Here is a 25,560-nt window from a genome sequence, read left to right as displayed (position 1 = left end):
CATCTTCGCGTCTCTGTCGCCTGTTTGCTTGTTCTCATTGTAACGTTTCTGTGCTGCTGGGTCAAACCTCGTTAATAAAGGCTTCTAGTAATAAAATAAATAAATCAAAGTGTCAGGAATGATAATAATAAATAGGACTCGGAAGCCCAAATGCACCCAGACACATGTTGATACACCAGTGTGATAATATATGATATGGTTTTGGATTGATTATTGTGTCTTCTTAAAGCTGCCATAATCAAGTTTGTCGAGCTTGTCTGATATCGGTCCTTCAGGATACTTCAGGGAACCAAAGGCCATCGCGCCTGGGTTCAAACACCACCTGGAGCACGCAGCAGGTTTCTGTCCCGTCCTTCTGCAGGAGCTGGTTCTGGATTTCTGCTGCTTAAATAACATGTTGGGGTGGATAAAGGAGAGTCAACATTGACATCAATTGTCCGTTTTTTATGGAGCTTTTCGTGTGATTTCTGGTAGCAGCTGATTTTGTCGCTGTATTAACAGTCATATTTTCTGAGATTGAAGTTATTGATCTGCTCAGGCGTCCCAGGATGTCCTGATCTGTGGCCTGTTGATCCTCATCTGTGGACAGAAAGAAAGACATGTAAACACGATGAATAAGAATCAATGAAAGAATCAATGAAAGAATCAAAGAACGTGTCGGGGTGAAAACTGACCGGCTGGTTGGCTGTCTCTCTGAGCGGTATGGCTGGACCTGCAGACCGCGAGTATCCAGCGTTATTGGATGGACTGTTGAGTCTGTGAGCTGGCTGTTGAGGGGAGAACATGCCCAGTGACGGTCTGAAGTCAGTCTGTGAAGACCGTCGAGTCGGCTGGTCGACGGACGCAGGTCGCCTTAGAACACTGGGGGCCTCTCTGTAGAAGGCCGAGTCATCACTAATGAATGAAGGGTTTTTGAGATCTCCTGAAAGTACAACAGAACAGAGGAGGCCTTTTAACCAATCAGATACAGAGTGAATGTTACAACAACGTTGTCACACACTTAGAATAACAATCTGAGCCTGTCAGTGGAAACATGAAGAACTTTTAGTGGACGACCTTTGACCCATCAAGGATTATGTTGCAGCCATTACAGCCTGTTGCACTGCTGCAGGATGAACACATCTACGGAGACATTCACACACTTTGTGTTCCTACCTTAAGGACTCATTTCCTTCCAAACGCTTTGGTGTATTTTAAGGCTTAAAGCTGCACTCATCAGTATTGTTTTTAAATGGGTTCAGTGAGTAAATGTTAAACCAGAACGTTGAGGAGACTTTATTGTTTCCCTCAGCTCTTTGAAAAACAAAACATCTCACTGGTGTCATTTCCAGCAGCAGCAGCACTACACCTCTGCTCTGCACCAAACAGCCGACACAGTTAGCAACTAGCTCATGAGCACTGTGCAACGTTTATAATGAACGTTTCTCTCAGGAGTTTATTGCTATGTGATGCAACACGATACAACTCGATGTGATGCGATGAAATACGATATGATTATTGTGTCATGCATAAACTGTATGTCCAGCATGAAACTGGCTCACAATTAATAATAGTAAGAGAACAGAAACCAGAAGTAGAGTGTGTCTAATGAGTGCATTACCATGACTGTGTACTTTTGACCTGGACCACTCAAAGTCCTCCTCCAGCCACTGGTTCACCAGCTGCTCTTTGATGTCTCTCTTCCTGCAGACACAGCAGAGCACCAATCACACTTCATTACAGAAGAAACATTTATCCTGCAGTCTGATGAAGTCAGTCTCAAACACTGTGAGATCTGTTTCAGACATGAGTCATCATAATGAAAAACATGAAGTGAAGAATAAACAGCAGACGGTGAGGAGAAACTAAACGAGAGCTCAGCTGAAGAAGAGCTCACTCTGCTCTGCATCTCCTCTTGTGTTTCCTGTCATATTCACCTTTCACAATATTTGATTCACATTAGTAAATAAAAACAAAATGCTCTTTCCACATCCACAAAAAACAACAAAACAGCCTCATCTCAGCGACGACACGAGACGAGACGGACATACAAACCCAGAGAGAGTAGAACCAAACCAAAGAGGAGCTTAACTTCAGCATTTTCATGTTTTCATTTCAATAAAATGTTTTGCAAAAAATGAAAACAAAATGTACAGAAACATCAAACACAAGTGTTTGTGTTACTTTTCATAAACATACAGTATGTAATGTTGATGACAGTTACTCACCTCTTCTCTCTTTGTTTGTTCCTCAGTATGAACGCAGCCATGACTCCCACCAGCACCAGCAGGAAGGCGAGTGTCACACTTAACCCTGCGTAGAAAGCTGTCCTCTGTATGGGGAGGCTACAGTCATCGCTCAGGTACCACGTGCTGGACACGTCAACGCACCTGAAACAGGAGGAAGAGCAACTTAGACCAAAGAGACTGACAGGGAACAAAGGCTGTGAGGCTTCAGTGTTTCTGTTGGAGCCAAAATGTGGTTTTTGCTTTGTGTCTATTTGATCTCTGCTGGAGATACTTTGAACTTTGACCTGATGTAATTCAGACAGCGCACACTGGGTGGATCCTCGGTCAATTGTGCATAAAGCCAAGGCTCCAGGTAATTGTGGCAGGTGTGTAAAGAAGCAAACAGTTCTCGACAGTGTTGTGTGCGCATGTCTATATATATGGTTTGTATTGAAATATTGGATGGATTATTGATTATGGTGACTGATGGAAAACATGTTTAATAAATGGATGTGAAATCTGACACGGAAGAAGCATGTGGACATTTGATGTGTTACTTTGGCTGGAGCACGCGTCTGAAACTACCACAAGTCGCACCTCAGTGTTCGTTCCTATTTAGATCAAATGTATTTGTTTAAATTAGGCACTATGGTTACACCTTAATGTACAATGGTAAAACTTAGTGTTAAAACCAAGCTGAAATATTTACCTTGAAATGTAATGCTAAATGTACATTTGAATATTGACACTTAAGCCAATGTTAGAACTAAACCTAAATATAAAATGTAAATATTAATATTAAATATAAATCAAAATGCTAAATGTAAAATATAAATGTTAAATGCAAATTTTAATGTTAAATATTAAAGCTAAAATATGGGCATCAATAAATCAGTAGAAACTGAATTTGAATGACAGATTCTGAATTGAACTTCAGATTATTACATTCAGTTTATTTGAATTCTGTTTCAAAGGATGTGATTCAAATTAATAAATTCAAATTCAGTTTCTACTGACGGATATTTCTGCTCTTACTAAAAGTTGAATGTCAATCAGAACGCTGAAACTAAAAACATGTTGGAAACGACTCATGTTAACTGAGATAACAAACGTGTCATGAGGGTGAGACAGGAAGCTAAATATTGGTGCTCCATATTTTTAATTACGACAATCAAATCACTGTCGGACGACTTGTGATTTATTAAGTCAGATCTTCTCTTGTCTGGATTATTGAGGTGGACAGCGTTTAGAAAGAATAGCAAACCAAAACAATAGAAGACAGGAGGACCTACAGGCAAATGTTCGTGTCCCACAAATCCCCAGTGAGAAATTACACTCCTTTCTACGTACGCAAGTGCTGAGCGAGAAGTGAACTTACTCGCAGAACGGTCCGGTGGCTATAAACACCCTGCAGGATCCCTTGTTGTGGCATATTTTACGACTTGAATGTTGTGCGTGGCAGGCTGTCGCACAGGTGATCCTTCCCTCAACAGTCACAAGTTGGTAGTAACCAGCAGCACCTGCATCTTCAACAAACTTTCCACAGAGCACTGGTGCAAGACAGGAAAAAGAAGATTAACATGGACTGTGCAAAACACAGTGAGGGGCTTTGGCTGTAACAGTGCTAACAGCAGTAGTTTAAAAATACCGCGTTCTTATAGAGCAGTTGAAAACTACACTGTTAATTTGTCTTTGTGCTTAATATAGTGCCCTAACGTTAAAATCAAATTTAATGTGTCCCCACTCTTTATCTTTTTAAAATATGACAAATCACAAGTGTGTTTTTTTTTCAACAGTTGAAAGTTAGCAAAAGCTACAAACGCTGAGCGGCACAAAGGTTGTGTATTGTAAACATGTCAAATTGCAACGTCCCTATTAAACACAATAAAGTACAAATTCAATATTATGACACAAAATAAAAATATCTAAGGAATAAAATGTGATTATAAAGGTTTGAATTGTAAATGTAACACTATTTTCTAAAATGAAGAAAATCTCACACACACACACACACACACACACACACACACACACAGTTGTAATACTGACATTCCAAATCAGGCTCTGTAGTCGTCACTGAGGGCGGAGCTGTGGCGTTGAAAGTAGGACAATCTGAAAGTTCAGAGAACAAAAGACAGCAGACAATTAATAAAAAAGGACTTTTTTTTTTGTAGAGTCTTTCACCACGCTCGTGTCATGGCTCCTAGAAGTATTCTAACCCGGACCACAACACGTGTCATTTGTTACGACCGTCTCAAACTGTTTTAGACTTTTTCTCAAACAATACACAAGATAGAAATGTCTCAATAACTGTTGGATGGATTGCCATGCAATTATTGCATTATGATAAATTATCTGTAATGTCCAGCAGGGGGCAACTCCACTGGATACAAAACTGATCCTATAGAAGTCTATGACAAAATGCTCCTCCTCCTCTCCTGATTATTCCCTCAGTAAACATGTTCCTAATGAGTTTATGGTCTCAGTCTCTAGTTTCAAGTCTTCTTCAGCACAGCATGATGTTCATTTAGTCACTGAAGCTCCCATTTAGAGTCACACAGACCAGGAAGCAGGGGAGGGCTTAGGGCGGGGCTACCTGTGATTGACAAGTCGCTAACCAGAAGGCCTGTCAAACAGGATACAGACGTAGCAATGGGTATCGAGTATCTTGTCCCAATAAGGTTCCTTCTGGCATCAAAAACTAAGATGGTGACTGCACAAATGAGGAATTAGAAGCTTCAAACATCAGTGCACCAACCAATAAGCGACGTCAATGTGGCATCTAATATACAGTCTATGTACAAAGTAAATATTAGCATGCTAAAATGCTAAGCCATGATGTTGAACATGTTAGCTAGAAGGAACTACCTCAGCCTGTTACCACAAGCTTTACATCCTTCAGTGCATTGTTGTAAAATGATTCTGTTCTCATCTTGTGTTTTCATGTGCACATATGGTTATGACATTTCTGTCTTACCTCCTGTGCAGTTAACAAGGCCGTCAAGAGCATCTCGAACTGCCTCAGCATCGGTATTATAAACTCCATCTGAACCAGCTGCATTTGGAATCTCCAGGATGACATCATGTTTGACACTAACACTGAAGCAGAGTGAATGTGATACCAGTAAGTTTCACTGAGACAGTCTCAATAGAAGGACTGAAAAAGGTTAAATATGATGCAAATCAAAACAGGAAATGTCATGATACAGTCCAGTGCAGCTTTGTGTTAGTTAACAGTCATTATCAAAACAACTATAATAATATATCATAATTTTTGTTTTAATTAGAACAGTCTTCAATGTTTTCTGTTCTATAATTACCTTAGTCTTCTTGGTGTGATTCTGTAGACTGCTGCGTCTTCAGCCCATAATTTCATCTGAAATTAAAGTCAAGTTATTATTAACTTTGAATTGTATCTAATATCTATGAATCTAATATCTATCAATGAACTGTTGGTGAGGTATTTAAAATACTTTACCCGGTCCACAGTGTTGCTTGAGAATCTGTTCAAGGGGGCTCCAGAGCTAAGAGGAAGAACAAGAGAAGCAATCACAAGCAGGAGAAGCTTGTTATTATGTATGTTCCATCAAAATCTAATTATAATGTCTCTCTGAGATGAATTACATTTCTATTCCTTCCTTGTAAGAAAATTGTAAAAGAAATTACCTGACACTAATTACCACCACTTCTGTAAAATGTTTGATTGCCCGTGCTCGGTAATATACCTCCATCTGAAAAAAAAAGACAAAGTAAAATATATAATGCCTTCAGGAAACTTGTGTAGGTGATGTGATTTTTTCTCTTTTGATACATAATTCTCTAGAGCAACATATTTAGTAATGAAGATAACGGAACATAGGGTGAATCTAAACCGATATCTGTTTACACTTTTATATAAACTCTAAATTGTCATTCGATGACATAAGAAGAGTTCCAGGCTGCAATACAACTCAGAATGAAACAGAACACTTCTTATTACAAATTCTTGTTCCATACATGAAGATCCTGCATTTCAATGCTGATATCCATTTATAGATGTTAAAGGGCACACAAGTAAGGTGGCAACTAAAGTTAAATGACCTTTAAAATGTGACTCTGTCACAGGCTGCTCATATTGGACAAATCCTGGGCCAATGATTGTATTGCTGTTTGTATTTAGCACAATTAAATGTTGCTATAGTTGCCAGTTGTGTTGATGTTGATTTTTTTGTTTCTTATATCAAGTTGTCATGAGCTGAATAGACTGTTGCCCAAGGGACAATAAAGTATATCTTGTCTTTCATCAGCAAATATGTGGTGTTACTTGTTAGTAAAATATTGCCACATTTTTAATATGGTATTGAAGACATTGTTTGCTAGAGAGAATTAAAAATACTAGTCAAATTCCAGGGTTTATATTTCTTTTAGTAAACATGTTGTATCCATGTTCCTCACCTGACTGGTGAAGTTTCCAACAAAATCTCTGTATTCCTGTGATGTTTTATCCTCATATTTATCATTATATTCCTCATTGACCTCCACATCAACCACAACTTTTCTGTTAATTGTATCTGTAGAGAGAAACAATGTTTCATTAAATATGAAAAACATAACGATAACAGTAAAAAGGTGAACATTTGAAACTTGAAAAAGACATTTCCCAAAGATTAGATTAATTTACCTGGTTCAACATCTTTAACAAATTCACAAAGATCTCCTTCAAATCCAGTAAGACATAAGCAGATGGTTCCGTTGTACGTTCCTCCATTGCTGCAAATTAATGGCTCTTTTGTGGAAGATGATGATGCCGTGTTTGGATGAGTTGTTGGACTTGTAGGTGTTGTAGTTGGGGATGTAGTTGGTGTCTCTGAAGGTGGATTAGTTGAAGCTGTGGTTAATGGAAGAGTTGTTGTTACCACAGTTGTGCCAGGTTCATCAGTTGTTGGGGTAGCATCAGTTGTCCCACTTGTCATCACAGTTGTGACAGGTTCATCAGGTGTTGGGGTGCCATCAGTTGTCCCACTTGTCACCACAGTTGTGAATGGTTCATCAGTTGAGGGGGTGCCATCAGTCGCCCCACTTGTCACCACAGTTGTGCCAGGTTCATCAGTTATTGGGGTGCCATCAGTTGTCACACTTGTCACCACAGTTGTGCCAGGTTCATCAGTTATTGGGGTGCCATCAGTTGTCCCACTTGTCACCACAGTTGTGCCTGGTTCATCAGTTGTGGGGGTGGCATCAGTCGCACCACTTGTCACCACAGTTGTGCCAGGTTCATTAGTTGTCAGGGTTCCATCAGTTGTCCCACTTGTCACCACAGTTGTGCCTGGTTCATCAGTTGTAGGGGTGCCGTTAGTTGTCCCACTTGTCACCACAGTTGTGCCTGGTTCATCAGTTGAGGGGGTGGCATCAGTTGTCCCACTTGTCACCACAGTTGTGCCTGGTTCATCAGTTGTGGGGGTGCCATCAGTTGCCCCACTTGTCACCACAGTTGTGCCAGGTTCATTAGTTGTTGGGGTTCCATCAGTTGTCCCACTTGTCACCACAGTTGTGCCAGGTTCATCAGTTATTGGGGTGCCATCAGTTGTCACACTTGTCACCACAGTTGTGCCAGGTTCATCAGTTGAGGGGGTGGCATCAGTTGTGCCACTTGTTACCACAGTTGTGCCTGATTCATCAGTTGTGTGGGTGGCATCAGTCGCACCACTTGTCACCACAGTTGTGCCTGGTTCATTAGTTGTCAGGGTTCCATCAGTTGTCCCACTTGTCACCACAGTTGTGCCTGGTTCATTAGTTGTCAGGGTTCCATCAGTCGCACCACTTGTCACCACAGTTGTGCCTGGTTCATCAGTTGTGGGGGTGGCATCAGTCGCCCCACTTGTCACCACAGTTGTGCCAGGTTCATTAGTTGTTGGGGTGCCATCAGTTGTTCCGCTTGTCACCACAGTTGTGCCAGGTTCATCAGTTATTGGGGTGCGATCAGTTGTCCCACTTGTCACCACAGTTGTGCCAGATTCATCAGTTGTGAGGGTGACATCAGTCGCCACACTTGTCACCACAGTTGTGCCAGGTTCATTAGTTATTGGGGTTCCATCAGTTGTCCCACTTGTCGCCATAGTTGTGCCAGGTTCATCAGTTATTGGGGTGCCATCAGTTGTCCCACTTGTCACCACAGTTGTGCCTGGTTCACCAGTTGAGGGGGTGGCATCAGTTGTCCCACTTGTCACCACAGTGGTGCCTGGTTCATCAGTTGTGGGGGTGGCATCAGTCGCACCACTTGTCACCACAGTTGTGCCAGGTTCATTAGTTGTCAGGGTTCCATCAGTTGTCCCACTTGTCACCACAGTTGTGCCTGGTTCATTAGTTGTAGGGGTGCCATCAGTTGTCCCACTTGTCACCACAGATGTGCCTTGTTCATCAGTTGTGAGGGTGACATCAGTCGCCACACTTGTCACCACAGTTGTGCCAGGTTCATCAGTTGTTGGGGTTCCATCAGTTGTCCCACTTGTCACCACAGTTGTGCCTTGTTCACCAGTTGTGACGGTGGCATCAGTTGTCCCACTTGTCACCACAGTTGTGCCAGGTTCATCAGTTGTGAGGGTGACATCAGTTGTCCCACTTGTCGCCACAGTTGTGCCAGGTTCATCAGTTATTGGGGTGCCATCAGTTGTCCCACTTGTCACCACAGTTGTGCCTGGTTCATTAGTTGAGGGGGTGGCATCAGTTGTCCCACTTGTCACCACAGTTGTGCCTGGTTCATCAGTTGTGGGGGTGGCATCAGTCGCACCACTTGTCACCACAGTTGTGCCAGGTTCATTAGTTGTGAGGGTTCCATCAGTTGTCCCACTTGTCACCACAGTTGTGCCTGGTTCATTAGTTGTAGGGGTGCCATTAGTTGTCCCACTTGTCACCACAGTTGTGCCAGGTTCATTAGTTGTTGGGGTTCCATCAGTCGCCCCACTTGTCACCACAGTTGTGCCAGGTTCATTAGTTGTTGGGGTGCCATCAGTGGTCACACTTGTCACCACAGTTGTGCCAGGTTCATCAGTTGTGGGGGTGGCATCAGTCGCCCCACTTGTCACCACAGTTGTGCCAGGTTCATTAGTTGTTGGAATTCCATCAGTTGTCCCACTTGTAACCACAGTTGTGCCTTGTTCATCAGTTGTGAGGGTGACATCAGTTGTCCCACTTGTCACCACAGTTGTGCCAGGTTCATCAGTTATTGGGGTGCCATCAGTTGTCCCACTTGTCACCACAGTTGTGCCTGGTTCATTAGTTGAGGGAGTGGCATCAGTTGTCCCACTTGTCACCACAGTTGTGCCTGGTTCATCAGTTGTGGGGGTGGCATCAGTCGCACCACTTGTCACCACAGTTGTGCCAGGTTCATTAGTTGTCAGGGTTCCATCAGTTGTCCCACTTGTCACCACAGTTGTGCCTGGTTCATTAGTTGTAGGGGTGCCATTAGTTGTCCCACTTGTCACCACAGTTGTGCCAGGTTCATTAGTTGTTGGGGTTCCATCAGTCGCCCCACTTGTCACCACAGTTGTGCCAGGTTCATCAGTTGTTGGGGTGCCATCAGTGGTCACACTTGTCACCACAGTTGTGCCAGGTTCATCAGTTGTGGGGGTGGCATCAGTTGCCCCACTTGTCACCACAGTTGTGCCAGGTTCATTAGTTGTTGGAATTCCATCAGTTGTCCCACTTGTAACCACAGTTGTGCCAGATTCATCAGTTGTGAGGGTGACATCAGTTGTCCCACTTGTCACCACAGTTGTGCCAGGTTCATCAGTTATTGGGGTGCCATCAGTTGTCCCACTTGTCACCACAGTTGTGCCTGGTTCATTAGTTGAGGGAGTGGCATCAGTTGTCCCACTTGTCACCACAGTTGTGCCAGGTTCATCAGTTGTGGGGGTGGCATCAGTCGCACCACTTGTCACCACAGTTGTGCCAGGTTCATTAGTTGTCAGGGTTCCATCAGTTGTCCCACTTGTCACCACAGTTGTGCCTGGTTCATTAGTTGTAGGGGTGCCATCAGTTGTCCCACTTGTCACCACAGTTGTGCCTGGTTCATCAGTTGTGGGGGTGGCATCAGTCGCCCCACTTGTCACCACAGTTGTGGCTGGTTCATTAGTTGTTGGGGTTCCATCAGTTGTCCCACTTGTCACCACAGTTGTACCAGGTTCATCAGTTATTGGGGTGCCATCAGTTGTCCCACTTGTCACCACAGTTGTGCCAGGTTCATCAGTTATTGGGGTGCCATCAGTTGTCCCACTTGTCGCCACAGTTGTGCCAGGTTCATCAGTTATTGGGGTGCCATCAGTTGTCCCACTTGTCACCACAGTTGTGCTTGGTTCATCAGTTGTGGGGGTGGCATCAGTCGCACCACTTGTCACCAATGTTGTGCCAGGTTCATCAGTTGTCAGGGTTCCATCAGTTGTCCCACTTGTCACCACAGTTGTGCCTTGTTCATTAGTTGTAGGGGTGCCATTAGTTGTCCCACTTGTCACCACAGTTGTGCCTGGTTCATCAGTTGAGGGGGTGGCATCAGTTGTCCCACTTGTCACCACAGTTGTGCCTGGTTCATCAGTTGTGGGGGTGCCATCAGTTGCCCCACTTGTCACCACAGTTGTGCCAAGTTCATTAGTTGTTGGGGTTCCGTCAGTTGTCCTACTTGTCACCACAGTTGTGCCAGGTTCATCAGTTATTGGGGTGCCATCAGTTGTCACACTTGTCACCACAGTTGTGCCTGGTTCATCAGTTGAGGGGGTGGCATCAGTTGTCCCACTTGTCACCACAGTTGTGCCTGGTTCATCAGTTGTGGGGGTGCCATCAGTTGCCCCACTTGTCACCACAGTTGTGCCAGGTTCATTAGTTGTTGGGGTTCCATCAGTTGCCCCACTTGTCACCACAGTTGTGCCAGGTTCATTAGTTGTCAGGGTTCCATCAGTTGTCCCACTTGTCACCACAGTTGTGCCTTGTTCATTAGTTGTAGGGGTGCCATTAGTTGTCCCACTTGTCACCACAGTTGTGCCAGGTTCATCAGTTGTGGGGGTGCCATCAGTTGCCCCACTTGTCACCACAGTTGTGCCAGGTTCATTAGTTGTTGGGGTTCCATTAGTTGTCCCACTTGTCACCACAGTTGTGCCAGGTTCATCAGTTATTGGGGTGCCATCAGTTGTCACACTTGTCACCACAGTTGTGCCAGATTCATGAGTTGTGAGGGTGACATCAGTCGCCACACTTGTCACCACAGTTGTGCCAGGTTCATTAGTTGTGGGGGTGGCATCAGTCACACCACTTGTTACCACAGTTGTGCCAGGTTCATTAGTTGTCAGGGTTCCATCAGTTGTCCCACTTGTCGCCACAGTTGTGCCAGGTTCATCAGTTATTGGGGTGCCATCAGTTGTCCCACTTGTCACCACAGTTGTGCCTGGTTCGTCAGTTGTTGGGGTTCCATCAGTTGCCCCACTTGTCACCACAGTTGTGCCAGGTTCATTAGTTGTCAGGGTTCCATCAGTTGTCCCACTTGTCACCACAGTTGTGCCTTGTTCATTAGTTGTAGGGGTGCCATTAGTTGTCCCACTTGTCACCACAGTTGTGCCAGGTTCATCAGTTATTGGGGTGCCATCAGTTGTCCCACTTGTCACCACAGTTGTGCCTGGTTCATTAGTTGAGGGAGTTACATCAGTTGTCCCACTTGTCACCACAGTTGTGCCTGGTTCATCAGTTGTGGGGGTGGCATCAGTCGCACCACTTGTCACCACAGTTGTGCCAGGTTCATTAGTTGTCAGGGTTCCATCAGTTGTCCCACTTGTCACCACAGTTATGCCTGGTTCATTAGTTGTAGGGGTGCCATTAGTTGTCCCACTTGTTACCACAGTTGTGCCTGGTTCATCAGTTGAGGGGCTGGCATCAGTTGTCCCACTTGTCACCACAGTTGTGCCTTGTTCACCAGTTGTGACGGTGGCATCAGTTGTCCCACTTGTCATCACAGTTGTGCCAGGTTCATCAGTTGTGAGGGTGACATCAGTCGCAACACTTGTCACCACAGTTGTGCCAGGTTCATCAGTTGAGGGTGTGGCATCAGTCACACCACTTGTCACCACAGTTGTGCCAGGTTCATTAGTTGTCAGGGTTCCATCAGTTGTCCCACTTGTCACCACAGTTGTGCCAGATTCATCAGTTGTTGGGGTTCCATCAGTTGTCCCACTTGTCACCACAGTTGTGCCAGGTTCATCAGTTATTGGGGTGCCATCAGTTGTCACACTTGTCACCACAGTTGTGCCAGGTTCATTAGTTGTGAGGGTGACATCAGTCGCCACACTTGTCACCAAAGTTGTGCCAGGTTCATTAGTTATTGGGGTTCCATCAGTTGTCCCACTTGTCGCCACAGTTGTGCCAGGTTCATCAGTTGTGAGGGTGACATCAGTCGCTCCACTTGTCACCACAGTTGTGCCAGGTTCATTAGTTATTGGGGTTCCATCAGTTGTCCCACTTGTCGCCACAGTTGTGCCACGTTCATCAGTTGTGAGGGTGACATCAGTCGCTCCACCTGTCACCACAGTTGTGCCAGGTTCATTAGTTATTGGGGTTCCATCAGTTGTCCCACTTGTTGCCACAGTTGTGCCAGGTTCATCAGTTATTGGGGTGCCATCAGTTGTCCCACTTGTCACCACAGTTGTGCCTGGTTCGTCAGTTGTGGGGGTGGCATCAGTCACACCACTTGTCACCACAGTTGTGCCAGGTTCATTAGTTGTCAGGGTTCTATCAGTTTCCCCACTTGTCACCACAGTTGTGCCTGGTTCATCAGTTGTGGGGGTGGCATCAGTCACACCACTTGTCACCACAGTTGTGCCAGGTTCATTAGTTGTCAGGGTTCCATCACTTGTCCCACTTGTCACCACAGTTGTGCCTGGTTCATAAGTAGTCAGGGTGCCATCAGTTGACCCACTTGTCACCACAGTTGTGCCTGGTTCATCAGTTGTGGTGGGGGCATCAGTCGCCCCACTTGTCACCACAGTTGTGCCTGGTTCATCAGTTGAGGGGGTGGCATCAGTTGTCCCACTTGTCACCACAGTTGTGCCTGGTTCATCAGTTGTGGGGGTGGCATCAGTCGCACCACTTGTCACCACAGTTGTGCCTGGTTCATTAGTTGTCAGGGTTCCATCAGTTGTCCCACTTGTCACCACAGTTGTGCCTGGTTCATCAGTTGTGGGGGTGGCATCAGTCGCCCCACTTGTCACCACAGTTGTGCCAGATTCATCAGTTGTGAGGGTGACATCAGTCGCAACACTTGTCACCACAGTTGTGCCAGGTTCATTAGTTATTGGGGTTCCATCAGTTGTCCCACTTGCCGCCATAGTTGTGCCAGGTTCATCAGTTATTGGGGTGCCATCAGTTGTCCCACTTGTCACCACAGTTGTGCCTGGTTCATCAGTTGAGGGGGTGCCATCAGTTGTCCCACTTGTCACCACAGTTGTGCCTGGTTCATCAGTTGAGGGGGTGGCATCAGTTGTCCCACTTGTCACCACAGTTGTGCCTGGTTCATCAGTTGTGGGGGTGGCATCAGTCACACCACTTGTCACCACAGTTGTGCCAGGTTCATTAGTTGTCAGGGTTCCATCAGTTGTCCCACTTGTCACCACAGTTGTGCCTGGTTCATCAGTTGTGGGGGTGGCATCAGTCGCCCCACTTGTCACCACAGTTGTGCCAGGTTCATTAGTTGTTGGGGTTCCATCAGTTGTCCCACTTGTCACCACAGTTGTGCCAGATTCATCAGTTGTGAGGGTGACATCAGTCGCCACACTTGTCACCACAGTTGTGCCAGGTTCATCAGTTGTTGGGGTTCCATCAGTTGTCCCACTTGTCACCACAGTTGTGCCTTGTTCACCAGTTGTGACGGTGGCATCAGTTGTCCCACTTGTCATCACAGTTGTGCCAGGTTCATCAGTTGTGAGGGTGACATCAGTCGCCACACTTGTCACCACAGTTGTGCCAGGTTCATCAGTTATTGGGGTGCCATCAGTTGTCACACTTGTCACCACAGTTGTGCCAGGTTCATCAGTTGTGGGGGTGGCATCAGTCGCACCACTTGTCACCACAGTTGTGTCAGGTTCATTAGTTGTCAGGGTTCCATCAGTTGTCCCACTTGTCACCACAGTTGTGCCAGGTTCATCAGTTATTGGGGTGCCATCAGTTGTCACACTTGTCACCACAGTTGTGCCTGGTTCATCAGTTGAGGGGGTGGCATCAGTTGTCCCACTTGTCACCACAGTTGTGCCAGGTTCATTAGTTGTCAGGGTTCCATCAGTTGTCCCACTTGTCACCACAGTTGTGCCTGGTTCATCAGTTGTGGGGGTGGCATCAGTCGCCCCACTTGTCACCACAGTTGTGCCAGGTTCATTAGTTGTTGGGGTTCCATCAGTTGTCCCACTTGTCACCACAGTTGTGCCAGATTCATCAGTTGTGAGGGTGACATCAGTCGCCACACTTGTCACCACAGTTGTGCCAGGTTCATCAGTTGTTGGGGTTCCATCAGTTGTCCCACTTGTCACCACAGTTGTGCCTTGTTCACCAGTTGTGACGGTGGCATCAGTCGCACCACTTGTCACCACAGTTGTGTCAGGTTCATTAGTTGTCAGGGTTCCATCAGTTGTCCCACTTGTCACCACAGTTGTGCCAGGTTCATCAGTTATTGGGGTGCCATCAGTTGTCACACTTGTCACCACAGTTGTGCCTGGTTCATCAGTTGAGGGGGTGGCATCAGTTGTCCCACTTGTCACCACAGTTGTGCCTGGTTCATCAGTTGTGGGGGTGGCATCAGTCACACCACTTGTCACCACAGTTGTGCCAGGTTCATTAGTTGTCAGGGTTCCATCAGTTGTCCCACTTGTCACCACAGTTGTGCCTGGTTCATCAGTTGTGGGGGTGGCATCAGTCGCCCCACTTGTCACCACAGTTGTGCCAGGTTCATTAGTTGTTGGGGTTCCATCAGTTGTCCCACTTGTCACCACAGTTGTGCCAGATTCATCAGTTGTTGGGGTTCCATCAGTTGTCCCACTTGTCACCACAGTTGTGCCTTGTTCACCAGTTGTGACGGTGGCATCAGTTGTCCCACTTGTCATCACAGTTGTGCCAGGTTCATCAGTTGTGAGGGTGACATCAGTCGCCACACTTGTCACCACAGTTGTGCCAGGTTCATCAGTTGAGGGGGTTCCATCAGTTGTCCCACTTGTTGCCACAGTTGTGCCAGGTTCATCAGTTGTGAGGGTGACATCAGTCGCTCCACTTGTCACCACAGTTGTGCCAGGTTCATTAGTTATTGGGGTTCCATCAGTTGTCCCACTTGTCGCCACAGTTGTGCCAGGTTCATCAGTTATTGGGGTGCCATCAGTTGTCCCACTTGTCACCACAGTTGTGCCTGGTTCATTAGTTGAGGGGGTGGCATCAGTTGTCCCACTTGTCACCACAGTTGTGCCGGGTTCATCAGTTGTGGGGGTGGCATCAGTGGTCCCACTTGTCATCACAGTTGTGCCAGGTTCATCAGTTGTGAGGGTGACATCAGTCGCCACACTTGTCACCACAGTTGTGCCTGGTTCATTAGTTGTTGGGGTTCCATCAGTTGTCACACTTGTCACCACAGTTGTGCCAGGTTCATCAGTTATTGGGGTGCCATCAGTTGTCACACTTGTCACCACAGTTGTGCCTGGTTCATCAGTTATTGGGGTGCCATCAGTTGTCACACTGGTCACCACAGTTGTGCCAGGTTCATCAGTTGTGAGGGTGGCATCAGTCGCCCCACTTGTCACCACAGTTGTTGCTGGTTCATTAGTTGTTGGGGTTCCATCAGTTGTCCCACTTGTCACCACAGTTGTGCCAGGTTCATCAGTTATTGGGGTGCCATCAGTTGTCCCACTTGTCACCACAGTTGTGCCTTGTTCACCAGTTGTGACGGTGGCATCAGTGGTCCCACTTGTCATCACAGTTGTGCCAGGTTCATCAGTTGTGAGGGTGGCATCAGTCGCCCCACTTGTCACCACAGTTGTGCCAGATTCATCAGTTGTGAGGGTGACATCAGTCGCCACACTTGTCACCACAGTTGTGCCAGGTTCATTAGTTATTGGGGTTCCATCAGTTGTCCCACTTGCCGCCATAGTTGTGCCAGGTTCATCAGTTATTGGGGTGCCATCAGTTGTCCCACTTGTCACCACAGTTGTGCCTGGTTCATCAGTTGAGGGGGTGCCATCAGTTGTCCCACTTGTCACCACAGTTGTGCCTGGTTCATCAGTTGAGGGGGTGGCATCAGTTGTCCCACTTGTCACCACAGTTGTGCCTGGTTCATCAGTTGTGGGGGTGGCATCAGTCACACCACTTGTCACCACAGTTGTGCCAGGTTCATTAGTTGTCAGGGTTCCATCAGTTGTCCCACTTGTCACCACAGTTGTGCCTGGTTCATCAGTTGTGGGGGTGGCATCAGTCGCCCCACTTGTCACCACAGTTGTGCCAGGTTCATTAGTTGTTGGGGTTCCATCAGTTGTCCCACTTGTCACCACAGTTGTGCCAGATTCATCAGTTGTGAGGGTGACATCAGTCGCCACACTTGTCACCACAGTTGTGCCAGGTTCATCAGTTGTTGGGGTTCCATCAGTTGTCCCACTTGTCACCACAGTTGTGCCTTGTTCACCAGTTGTGACGGTGGCATCAGTTGTCCCACTTGTCATCACAGTTGTGCCAGGTTCATCAGTTGTGAGGGTGACATCAGTCGCCACACTTGTCACCACAGTTGTGCCAGGTTCATCAGTTATTGGGGTGCCATCAGTTGTCCCACTTGTCACCACAGTTGTGCCTGGTTCATCAGTTGAGGGGGTGGCATCAGTTGTCCCACTTGTCACCACAGTTGTGCCTGGTTCATCAGTTGTGGGGGTGGCATCAGTCACACCACTTGTCACCACAGTTGTGCCAGGTTCATTAGTTGTCAGGGTTCCATCAGTTGTCCCACTTGTCACCACAGTTGTGCCTGGTTCATCAGTTGTGGGGGTGGCATCAGTCGCCCCACTTGTCACCACAGTTGTGCCAGGTTCATTAGTTGTTGGGGTTCCATCAGTTGTCCCACTTGTCACCACAGTTGTGCCAGATTCATCAGTTGTGAGGGTGACATCAGTCGCCACACTTGTCACCACAGTTGTGCCAGGTTCATCAGTTGTTGGGGTTCCATCAGTTGTCCCACTTGTCACCACAGTTGTGCCTTGTTCACCAGTTGTGACGGTGGCATCAGTTGTCCCACTTGTCATCACAGTTGTGCCAGGTTCATCAGTTGTGAGGGTGACATCAGTCGCCACACTTGTCACCACAGTTGTGCCAGGTTCATCAGTTATTGGGGTGCCATCAGTTGTCACACTTGTCACCACAGTTGTGCCAGGTTCATCAGTTGTGGGGGTGGCATCAGTCGCACCACTTGTCACCACAGTTGTGTCAGGTTCATTAGTTGTCAGGGTTCCATCAGTTGTCCCACTTGTCACCACAGTTGTGCCAGGTTCATCAGTTATTGGGGTGCCATCAGTTGTCACACTTGTCACCACAGTTGTGCCTGGTTCATCAGTTGAGGGGGTGGCATCAGTTGTCCCACTTGTCACCACAGTTGTGCCTGGTTCATCAGTTGTGGGGGTGGCATCAGTCACACCACTTGTCACCACAGTTGTGCCAGGTTCATTAGTTGTCAGGGTTCCATCAGTTGTCCCACTTGTCACCACAGTTGTGCCTGGTTCATCAGTTGTGGGGGTGGCATCAGTCGCCCCACTTGTCACCACAGTTGTGCCAGGTTCATTAGTTGTTGGGGTTCCATCAGTTGTCCCACTTGTCACCACAGTTGTGCCAGATTCATCAGTTGTTGGGGTTCCATCAGTTGTCCCACTTGTCACCACAGTTGTGCCTTGTTCACCAGTTGTGACGGTGGCATCAGTTGTCCCACTTGTCATCACAGTTGTGCCAGGTTCATCAGTTGTGAGGGTGACATCAGTCGCCACACTTGTCACCACAGTTGTGCCAGGTTCATCAGTTGAGGGGGTTCCATCAGTTGTCTCACTTGTTGCCACAGTTGTGCCAGGTTCATCAGTTGTGAGGGTGACATCAGTCGCTCCACTTGTCACCACAGTTGTGCCAGGTTCATTAGTTATTGGGGTTCCATCAGTTGTCCCACTTGTCGCCACAGTTGTGCCAGGTTCATCAGTTATTGGGGTGCCATCAGTTGTCCCACTTGTCACCACAGTTGTGCCTGGTTCATTAGTTGAGGGGGTGGCATCAGTTGTCCCACTTGTCACCACAGTTGTGCCGGGTTCATCAGTTGTGGGGGTGGCATCAGTGGTCCCACTTGTCATCACAGTTGTGCCAGGTTCATCAGTTGTGAGGGTGACATCAGTCGCCACACTTGTCACCACAGTTGTGCCTGGTTCATTAGTTGTTGGGGTTCCATCAGTTGTCACACTTGTCACCACAGTTGTGCCAGGTTCATCAGTTATTGGGGTGCCATCAGTTGTCACACTTGTCACCACAGTTGTGCCTGGTTCATCAGTTATTGGGGTGCCATCAGTTGTCACACTTGTCACCACAGTTATGCCAGGTTCATCAGTTGTGAGGGTGGCATCAGTCGCCCCACTTGTCACCACAGTTGTTGCTGGTTCATTAGTTGTTGGGGTTCCATCAGTTGTCCCACTTGTCACCACAGTTGTGCCAGGTTCATCAGTTATTGGGGTGCCATCAGTTGTCCCACTTGTCACCACAGTTGTGCCTTGTTCACCAGTTGTGACGGTGGCATCAGTGGTCCCACTTGTCATCACAGTTGTGCCAGGTTCATCAGTTGTGAGGGTGACATCAGTCGCCACACTTGTCACCACAGTTGTGCCAGGTTCATCAGTTATTGGGGTGCCATCAGTTGTCCCACTTGTCACCACAGTTGTGCCAGGTTCATCAGTTGTGAGGGTGGCATCAGTCGCCCCACTTGTCACCACAGTTGTGGCTGGTTCATTAGTTGTTGGGGTTCCATCAGTTGTCCCACTTGTCACCACAGTTGTGCCAGGTTCATCAGTTATTGGGGTGCCATCAGTTGTCACACTTGTCACCACAGTTGTGCCAGGTTCATCAGTTGTTGGGGTGGCATCAGTTGTCCCACATGTCACCACAGTTGTACCAGGTACATCAGTTGTTGGGGTGCCATCAGTTGTCCCACTTGTCACCACAGTTGTGCCTTGTTCATCAGTTATTGGGGTTCCATCAGTTGTCCCACTTGTCGCCACAGTTGTGCCAGGTTCATCAGTTATTGGGGTGACATCAGTTGTCCCACTTGTCACCACAGTTGTGCCAGGCTCATCAGTTGTTGGAGTGGCATCAGTTGTCCCACTTGTCACCACAGTTGTGCCAGGTTCATCAGTTGTTGGGGTTCCTTCAGGTTCATCAGTTATTGGGGTTCCATCAGTTGTCCCACTTGTCGCCACAGTTGTAGTCGGTTCATCAGTTGTGGTGGTGCCATCAGTTGTCCCACTCGTTACCACAGTTGTACTCGGTTCATCAGTTGTGGTGGTGCCATCAGTTGTCCCACTTGTCACCACAGTTGTGCCAGGTTCATCAGTTGTGGGGGTGGCATCAGTCACACCACTTGTCACCACAGTTGTGCCAGGTTCATCAGTTGTCAGGGTTCCATCAGTTGTCCCACTTGTCACCACAGTTGTGACTGGATCATTAGTTGTAGGGGTGCCATCAGTTGTCCCACTTGTCACCACAGTTGTGCCTGGTTCATCAGTTGAGGGGGTGGCATCAGTTGTCCCACTTGTCACCACAGTTGTGCCAGGTTCATCAGTTGTGGGGGTGGCATCAGTCGCCCCACTTGTCACCACAGTTGTGGCTGGTTCATTAGTTGTTGGGGTTCCATCAGTTGTCCCACTTGTCACCACAGTTGTGCCAGATTCATCAGTTATTGGGGTGCCATCAGTTGTCCCACTTGTCACCACAGTTGAGCCAGGTTCATCAGTTATTGGGGTGCCATCAGTTGTTCCACTTGTCACTGCAGTTGTACTCGGTTCATCAGTTGTGGTTGTGCCATCAGTTGTCCCACTTGTCACCACAGTTGTACTCGGTTCATCAGTTGTGGTTGTGCCATCAGTTGTCCCACTTGTCACCACAGTTGTACTGGGTTCATCAGTTGTTGGGGTGCCATCAGTTGTCCCACTCGTTACCACAGTTGTACTCGGTTCATCAGTTGTGGTTGTGCCATCAGTTGTCCCACTTGTCACCACAGTTGTAGTCGGTTCATCAGTTGTGGTGGTGCCATCAGTTGTCCCACTCGTTACCACAGTTGTACTCGGTTCATCAGTTGTGGTGGTGCCATCAGTTGTCCCACTTGTCACCACAGTTGTACTCGGTTCATCAGTTGTGGTGGGGGCATCAGTTGTCCCACTTGTCACTGCAGTTGTACTCGGTTCATCAGTTGTGGTTGTGCCATCAGTTGTCCCACTTGTCACCACAGTTGTACTGGGTTCATCAGTTGTTGGTGTGCCATCAGTTGTCCCACTCGTTACCACAGTTGTACTCGGTTCATCAGTTGTGGTGGTGCCATCAGTTGTCCCACTTGTCACCACAGTTGTACTCGGTTCATCAGTTGTGGTGGGGGCATCAGTTGTCCCACTTGTCACCGCAGTTGTACTCGGTTCATCAGTTGTGGTGGGGGCATCAGTTGTCCCGCTTGTCACTACAGTTGTACTCGGTTCATCAGTTGTGGTGGTGCCATCAGTTGTCCCACTTGTCACCGCAGTTGTACTCGGTTCATCAGTTGTGGTGGGGGCATCAGTTGTCTCACTTGTCACTGCAGTTGTACTTGGTTCATCAGTTGTGGTGGTGCCATCAGTTGTCCCACTCGTTTCCACAGTTGTACTCGGTTCATCAGTTGTGGTGGTGCCATCAGTTGTCCCACTTGTCACCACAGTTGTACTGGGTTCATCAGTTGTTGGGGTGCCATCAGTTGTCCCACTCGTTACCACAGTTGTTCTCGGTTCATCAGTTGTGGTTGTGCCATCAGTTGTCCCACTTGTCACCACAGTTGTACTGGGTTCATCAGTTGTTGGGGTGCCATCAGTTGTCCCACTCGTTACCACAGTTGTACTCGGTTCATCAGTTGTGGTTGTGCCATCAGTTGTCCCACTTGTCACCACAGTTGTAGTCGGTTCATCAGTTGTGGTGGTGCCATCAGTTGTCCCACTCGTTACCACAGTTGTACTCGGTTCATCAGTTGTGGTGGTGCCATCAGTTGTCCCACTTGTCACCACAGTTGTACTCGGTTCATCAGTTGTGGTGGGGGCATCAGTTGTCCCACTTGTCACTGCAGTTGTACTCGGTTCATCAGTTGTGGTTGTGCCATCAGTTGTCCCACTTGTCACCACAGTTGTACTGGGTTCATCAGTTGTTGGTGTGCCATCAGTTGTCCCACTCGTTACCACAGTTGTACTCGGTTCATCAGTTGTGGTGGTGCCATCAGTTGTCCCACTTGTCACCACAGTTGTACTCGGTTCATCAGTTGTGGTGGGGGCATCAGTTGTCCCACTTGTCACCGCAGTTGTACTCGGTTCATCAGTTGTGGTGGGGGCATCAGTTGTCCCGCTTGTCACTACAGTTGTACTCGGTTCATCAGTTGTGGTGGTGCCATCAGTTGTCCCACTTGTCACCGCAGTTGTACTCGGTTCATCAGTTGTGGTGGGGGCATCAGTTGTCTCACTTGTCACTGCAGTTGTACTTGGTTCATCAGTTGTGGTGGTGCCATCAGTTGTCCCACTCGTTTCCACAGTTGTACTCGGTTCATCAGTTGTGGTGGTGCCATCAGTTGTCCCACTTGTCACCACAGTTGTACTGGGTTCATCAGTTGTTGGGGTGCCATCAGTTGTCCCACTCGTTACCACAGTTGTACTCGGTTCATCAGTTGTGGTGGTGCCATCAGTTGTCCCACTTGTCACCACAGTTGTAATCGGTTCATCAGTTGTGGTGGGGGCATCAGTTGTCCCACTTGTCACTGCAGTTGTACTCGGTTCATCAGTTGTGGTGGGGGCATCCGTTGTCCCACTTGTCACCAAAGTAGTACTCGGTTCATCAGTTCTGGTTGTGCCATCAGTTGTCCCACTTGTCACTGCAGTTGTACTCGGTTCATCAGTTGTGGTTGTGCCATCAGTTGTCCCACTTGTCACCACAGTTGTACTGGGTTCATCAGTTGTTGGGGTGCCATCAGTTGTCCCACTCGTTACCACAGTTGTACTCGGTTCATCAGTTGTGGTTGTGCCATCAGTTGTCCCACTTGTCACCACAGTTGTAGTCGGTTCATCAGTTGTGGTGGTGCCATCAGTTGTCCCACTCGTTACCACAGTTGTACTCGGTTCATCAGTTGTGGTGGTGCCATCAGTTGTCCCACTTGTCACCACAGTTGTACTCGGTTCATCAGTTGTGGTGGGGGCATCAGTTGTCCCACTTGTCACTGCAGTTGTACTCGGTTCATCAGTTGTGGTGGGGGCATCAGTTGTCCCACTTGTCACCGCAGTTGTACTCGGTTCATCAGTTGTGGTGGGGGCATCAGTTGTCCCACTTGTCACTGCAGTTGTACTCGGTTCATCAGTTGTGGATGGGGCATCAGTTGTCCCACTTGTCACTGCAGTTGTACTCGGTTCATCAGTTGTGGTGGGGGCATCAGTTGTCCCACTTGTCACTACAGTTGTACTAGGTTCATCAGTTGTGGTGGGGGCATCAGTTGTCCCACTTGTCACTGCAGTTGTAGTCGGTTCATCAGTTGTGGTGGTGCCATCAGTTGTCCCACTTGTCACCGCAGTTGTACTCGGTTCATCAGTTGTGGTTGTGCCATCAGTTGTCCCACTTGTCACCACAGTTGTAGTCGGTTCATCAGTTGTGGTGGTGCCATCAGTTGTCCCACTCATTACCACAGTTGTACTCGGTTCATCAGTTGTGGTGGTGCCATCAGTTGTCCCACTTGTCACCACAGTTGTACTCGGTTCATCAGTTGTGGTGGGGGCATCAGTTGTCCCACTTGTCACTGCAGTTGTACTCGGTTCATCAGTTGTGGTGGGGGCATCAGTTGTCCAACTTGTCACCACAGTTGTACCCGTTTCATCAGTTGTTGGGGTGCCATCAGTTGTCCCACTTGTCACCAAAGTTGTACTCGGTTCATCAGTTCTGGTGGTGCCATCAGTTGTCCCACTTGTCACTGCAGTTGTACTCGGTTCATCAGTTGTGGTTGTGCCATCAGTTGTCCCACTTGTCACCACAGTTGTACTGGGTTCATCAGTTGTTGGTGTGCCATCAGTTGTCCCACTCGTTACCACAGTTGTACTCGGTTCATCAGTTGTGGTGGTGCCATCAGTTTTCCCACTTGTCACCAAAGTTGTACTCGGTTCATCAGTTGTGGTGGGGGCATCAGTTGTCCCACTTGTCACTGCAGTTGTACTCGGTTCATCAGTTGTGGTGGTGCCATCAGTTGTCCTACTTGTCACTGCAGTTGTACTCGGTTCATCAGTTGTGGTGGGGGCATCAGTTGTCCCACTTGTCACTACAGTTGTACTCGGTTCATCAGTTGTGGTGGGGGCATCAGTTGTCCCACTTGTCACTGCAGTTGTACTCGGTTCATCAGTTGTGGTGGTGCCATCAGTTGTCCCACTTGTCACCACAGTTGTACTCGGTTCATCAGTTGTGGTGGTGCCATCAGTTGTCCCACTTGTCACCACAGTTGTACTCGGTTCATCAGTTGTGGTTCTGCCATCAGTTGTCCCACTTGTCACCACAGTTGTACTGGGTTCATCAGTTGTTGGGGTGCCATCAGTTGTCCCACTCGTTACCACAGTTGTACTCGGTTCATCAGTCGTGGTTGTGCCATCAGTTGTCCCACTTGTCACCAAAGTTGTACTCGGTTCATCAGTTGTGGTGGTGCCATCAGTTGTCCCACTTGTCACCACAGTTGTACTCGGTTCATCAGTCGTGGTGGGGGCATCAGTTGTCCCACTTGTCACTGCAGTTGTACTTGGTTCATCAGTTGTGGTGGGGGCATCAGTTGTCCCACTTGTCACCGCAGTTGTACTCGGTTCATCAGTTGTGGTGGGGGCATCAGTGTTCCCGCTTGTCACCACAGTTGTACTCGGTTCATCAGTTGTGGTGGGGGCATCAGTTGTCCCACTTGTCACTGCAGTTGTACTCGGTTCATCAGTTGTGGTGGGGGCATCAGTTGTCCCACTTGTCACCGCAGTTGTACTCGGTTCATCAGTTGTGGTGGGGGCATCAGTTGTCCCACTTGTCACTGCGGATGTACTCGGTTCATCAGTTGTGGTGGGGGCATCAGTTGTCCCACTTGTCACTGCAGTTGTACTCGGTTCATCAGTTGTGGTGGTGCCATCAGTTGTCCCACTTGTCACCTCAGTTGTACTCGGTTCATCAGTCGTGGTGGTGCCATCAGTTGTCCCACTTGTCACCAAAGTTGTACTCGGTTCATCAGTTGTGGTGGTGCCATCAGTTGTCCCACTTGTCACCACAGTTGTACTTGGTTCATCAGTTGTGGTTCTGCCATCAGTTGTCCCACTTGTCACCACAGTTGTAGTCGGTTCATCAGTTGTGGTGGTGCCATCAGTTGTCCCACTTGTCATCACAGTTGTACTGGGTTCATCAGTTGTTGGGGTGCCATCAGTTGTCCCACTCGTTACCACAGTTGTACTCGGTTCATCAGTTGTGGTGGTGCCATCAGTTGTCCCACTTGTCACCACAGTTGTACTCGGTTCATCAGTTGTGGTGGGGGCATCAGTTGTCCCACTTGTCACCGCAGTTGTACTCGGTTCATCAGTTGTGGTGGGGGCATCAGTTGTCCCACTTGTCACCACAGTTGTACTCGGTTCATCAGTTGTGGTGGGGGCATCAGTTGTCCCACTTGTCACTGCAGTTGTACTCGGTTCATCAGTTGTGGTGGGGGCATCAGTTGTCCCACTTGTCACCGCAGTTGTACTCGGTTCATCAGTTGTGGTGGGGGCATCAGTTGTCCCACTTGTCACCGCAGTTGTACTCGGTTCATCAGTTGTGGTGGGGGCATCAGTTGTCCCACTTGTCACTGCAGTTGTACTCGGTTCATCAGTTGTGGTGGTGCCATCAGTTGTCCCACTTGTCACCACAGTTGTACTCGGTTCATCAGTCGTGGTGGGGGCATCAGTTGTCCCACTTGTCACTGCAGTTGTACTTGGTTCATCAGTTGTGGTGGGGGCATCAGTTGTCCCACTTGTCACCGCAGTTGTACTCGGTTCATCAGTTGTGGTGGGGGCATCAGTGTTCCCGCTTGTCACCACAGTTGTACTCGGTTCAT

General features: G+C 47.9%; 1 protein-coding gene across 1 annotated transcript; it reads right to left on the bottom strand.

Annotated features, from left to right (window-relative positions):
* Window positions 1–407: 407 nt before the first annotated feature.
* On the bottom strand, window positions 408–24,238 carry LOC138601115 (uncharacterized; the record flags this gene model as incomplete). The annotated part of the gene is made up of 11 exons (XM_069672696.1): window positions 408–579; window positions 675–922; window positions 1,601–1,683; window positions 2,208–2,369; window positions 5,681–5,731; window positions 5,874–5,938; window positions 6,642–6,757; window positions 6,868–7,051; window positions 20,708–20,758; window positions 21,599–21,655; window positions 24,200–24,238. Coding segments are annotated over 11 exons (1,101 nt in total), but the record flags the coding sequence as incomplete, so codon positions are not given.
* Between the last annotated feature and the right edge of the window lie 1,322 nt (window positions 24,239–25,560).

Source organism: Semicossyphus pulcher, unplaced genomic scaffold (assembly GCF_022749685.1).
Source record: "Semicossyphus pulcher isolate SPU_LCO1_2020_fin unplaced genomic scaffold, fSemPul1.0.p SCAF_21, whole genome shotgun sequence".
Taxonomy (NCBI): Eukaryota; Metazoa; Chordata; class Actinopteri; order Labriformes; family Labridae; genus Semicossyphus; species Semicossyphus pulcher.
Note: the sequence above shows the minus strand (reverse complement) of the source record. Positions and strands in the feature narration are given on the sequence as shown.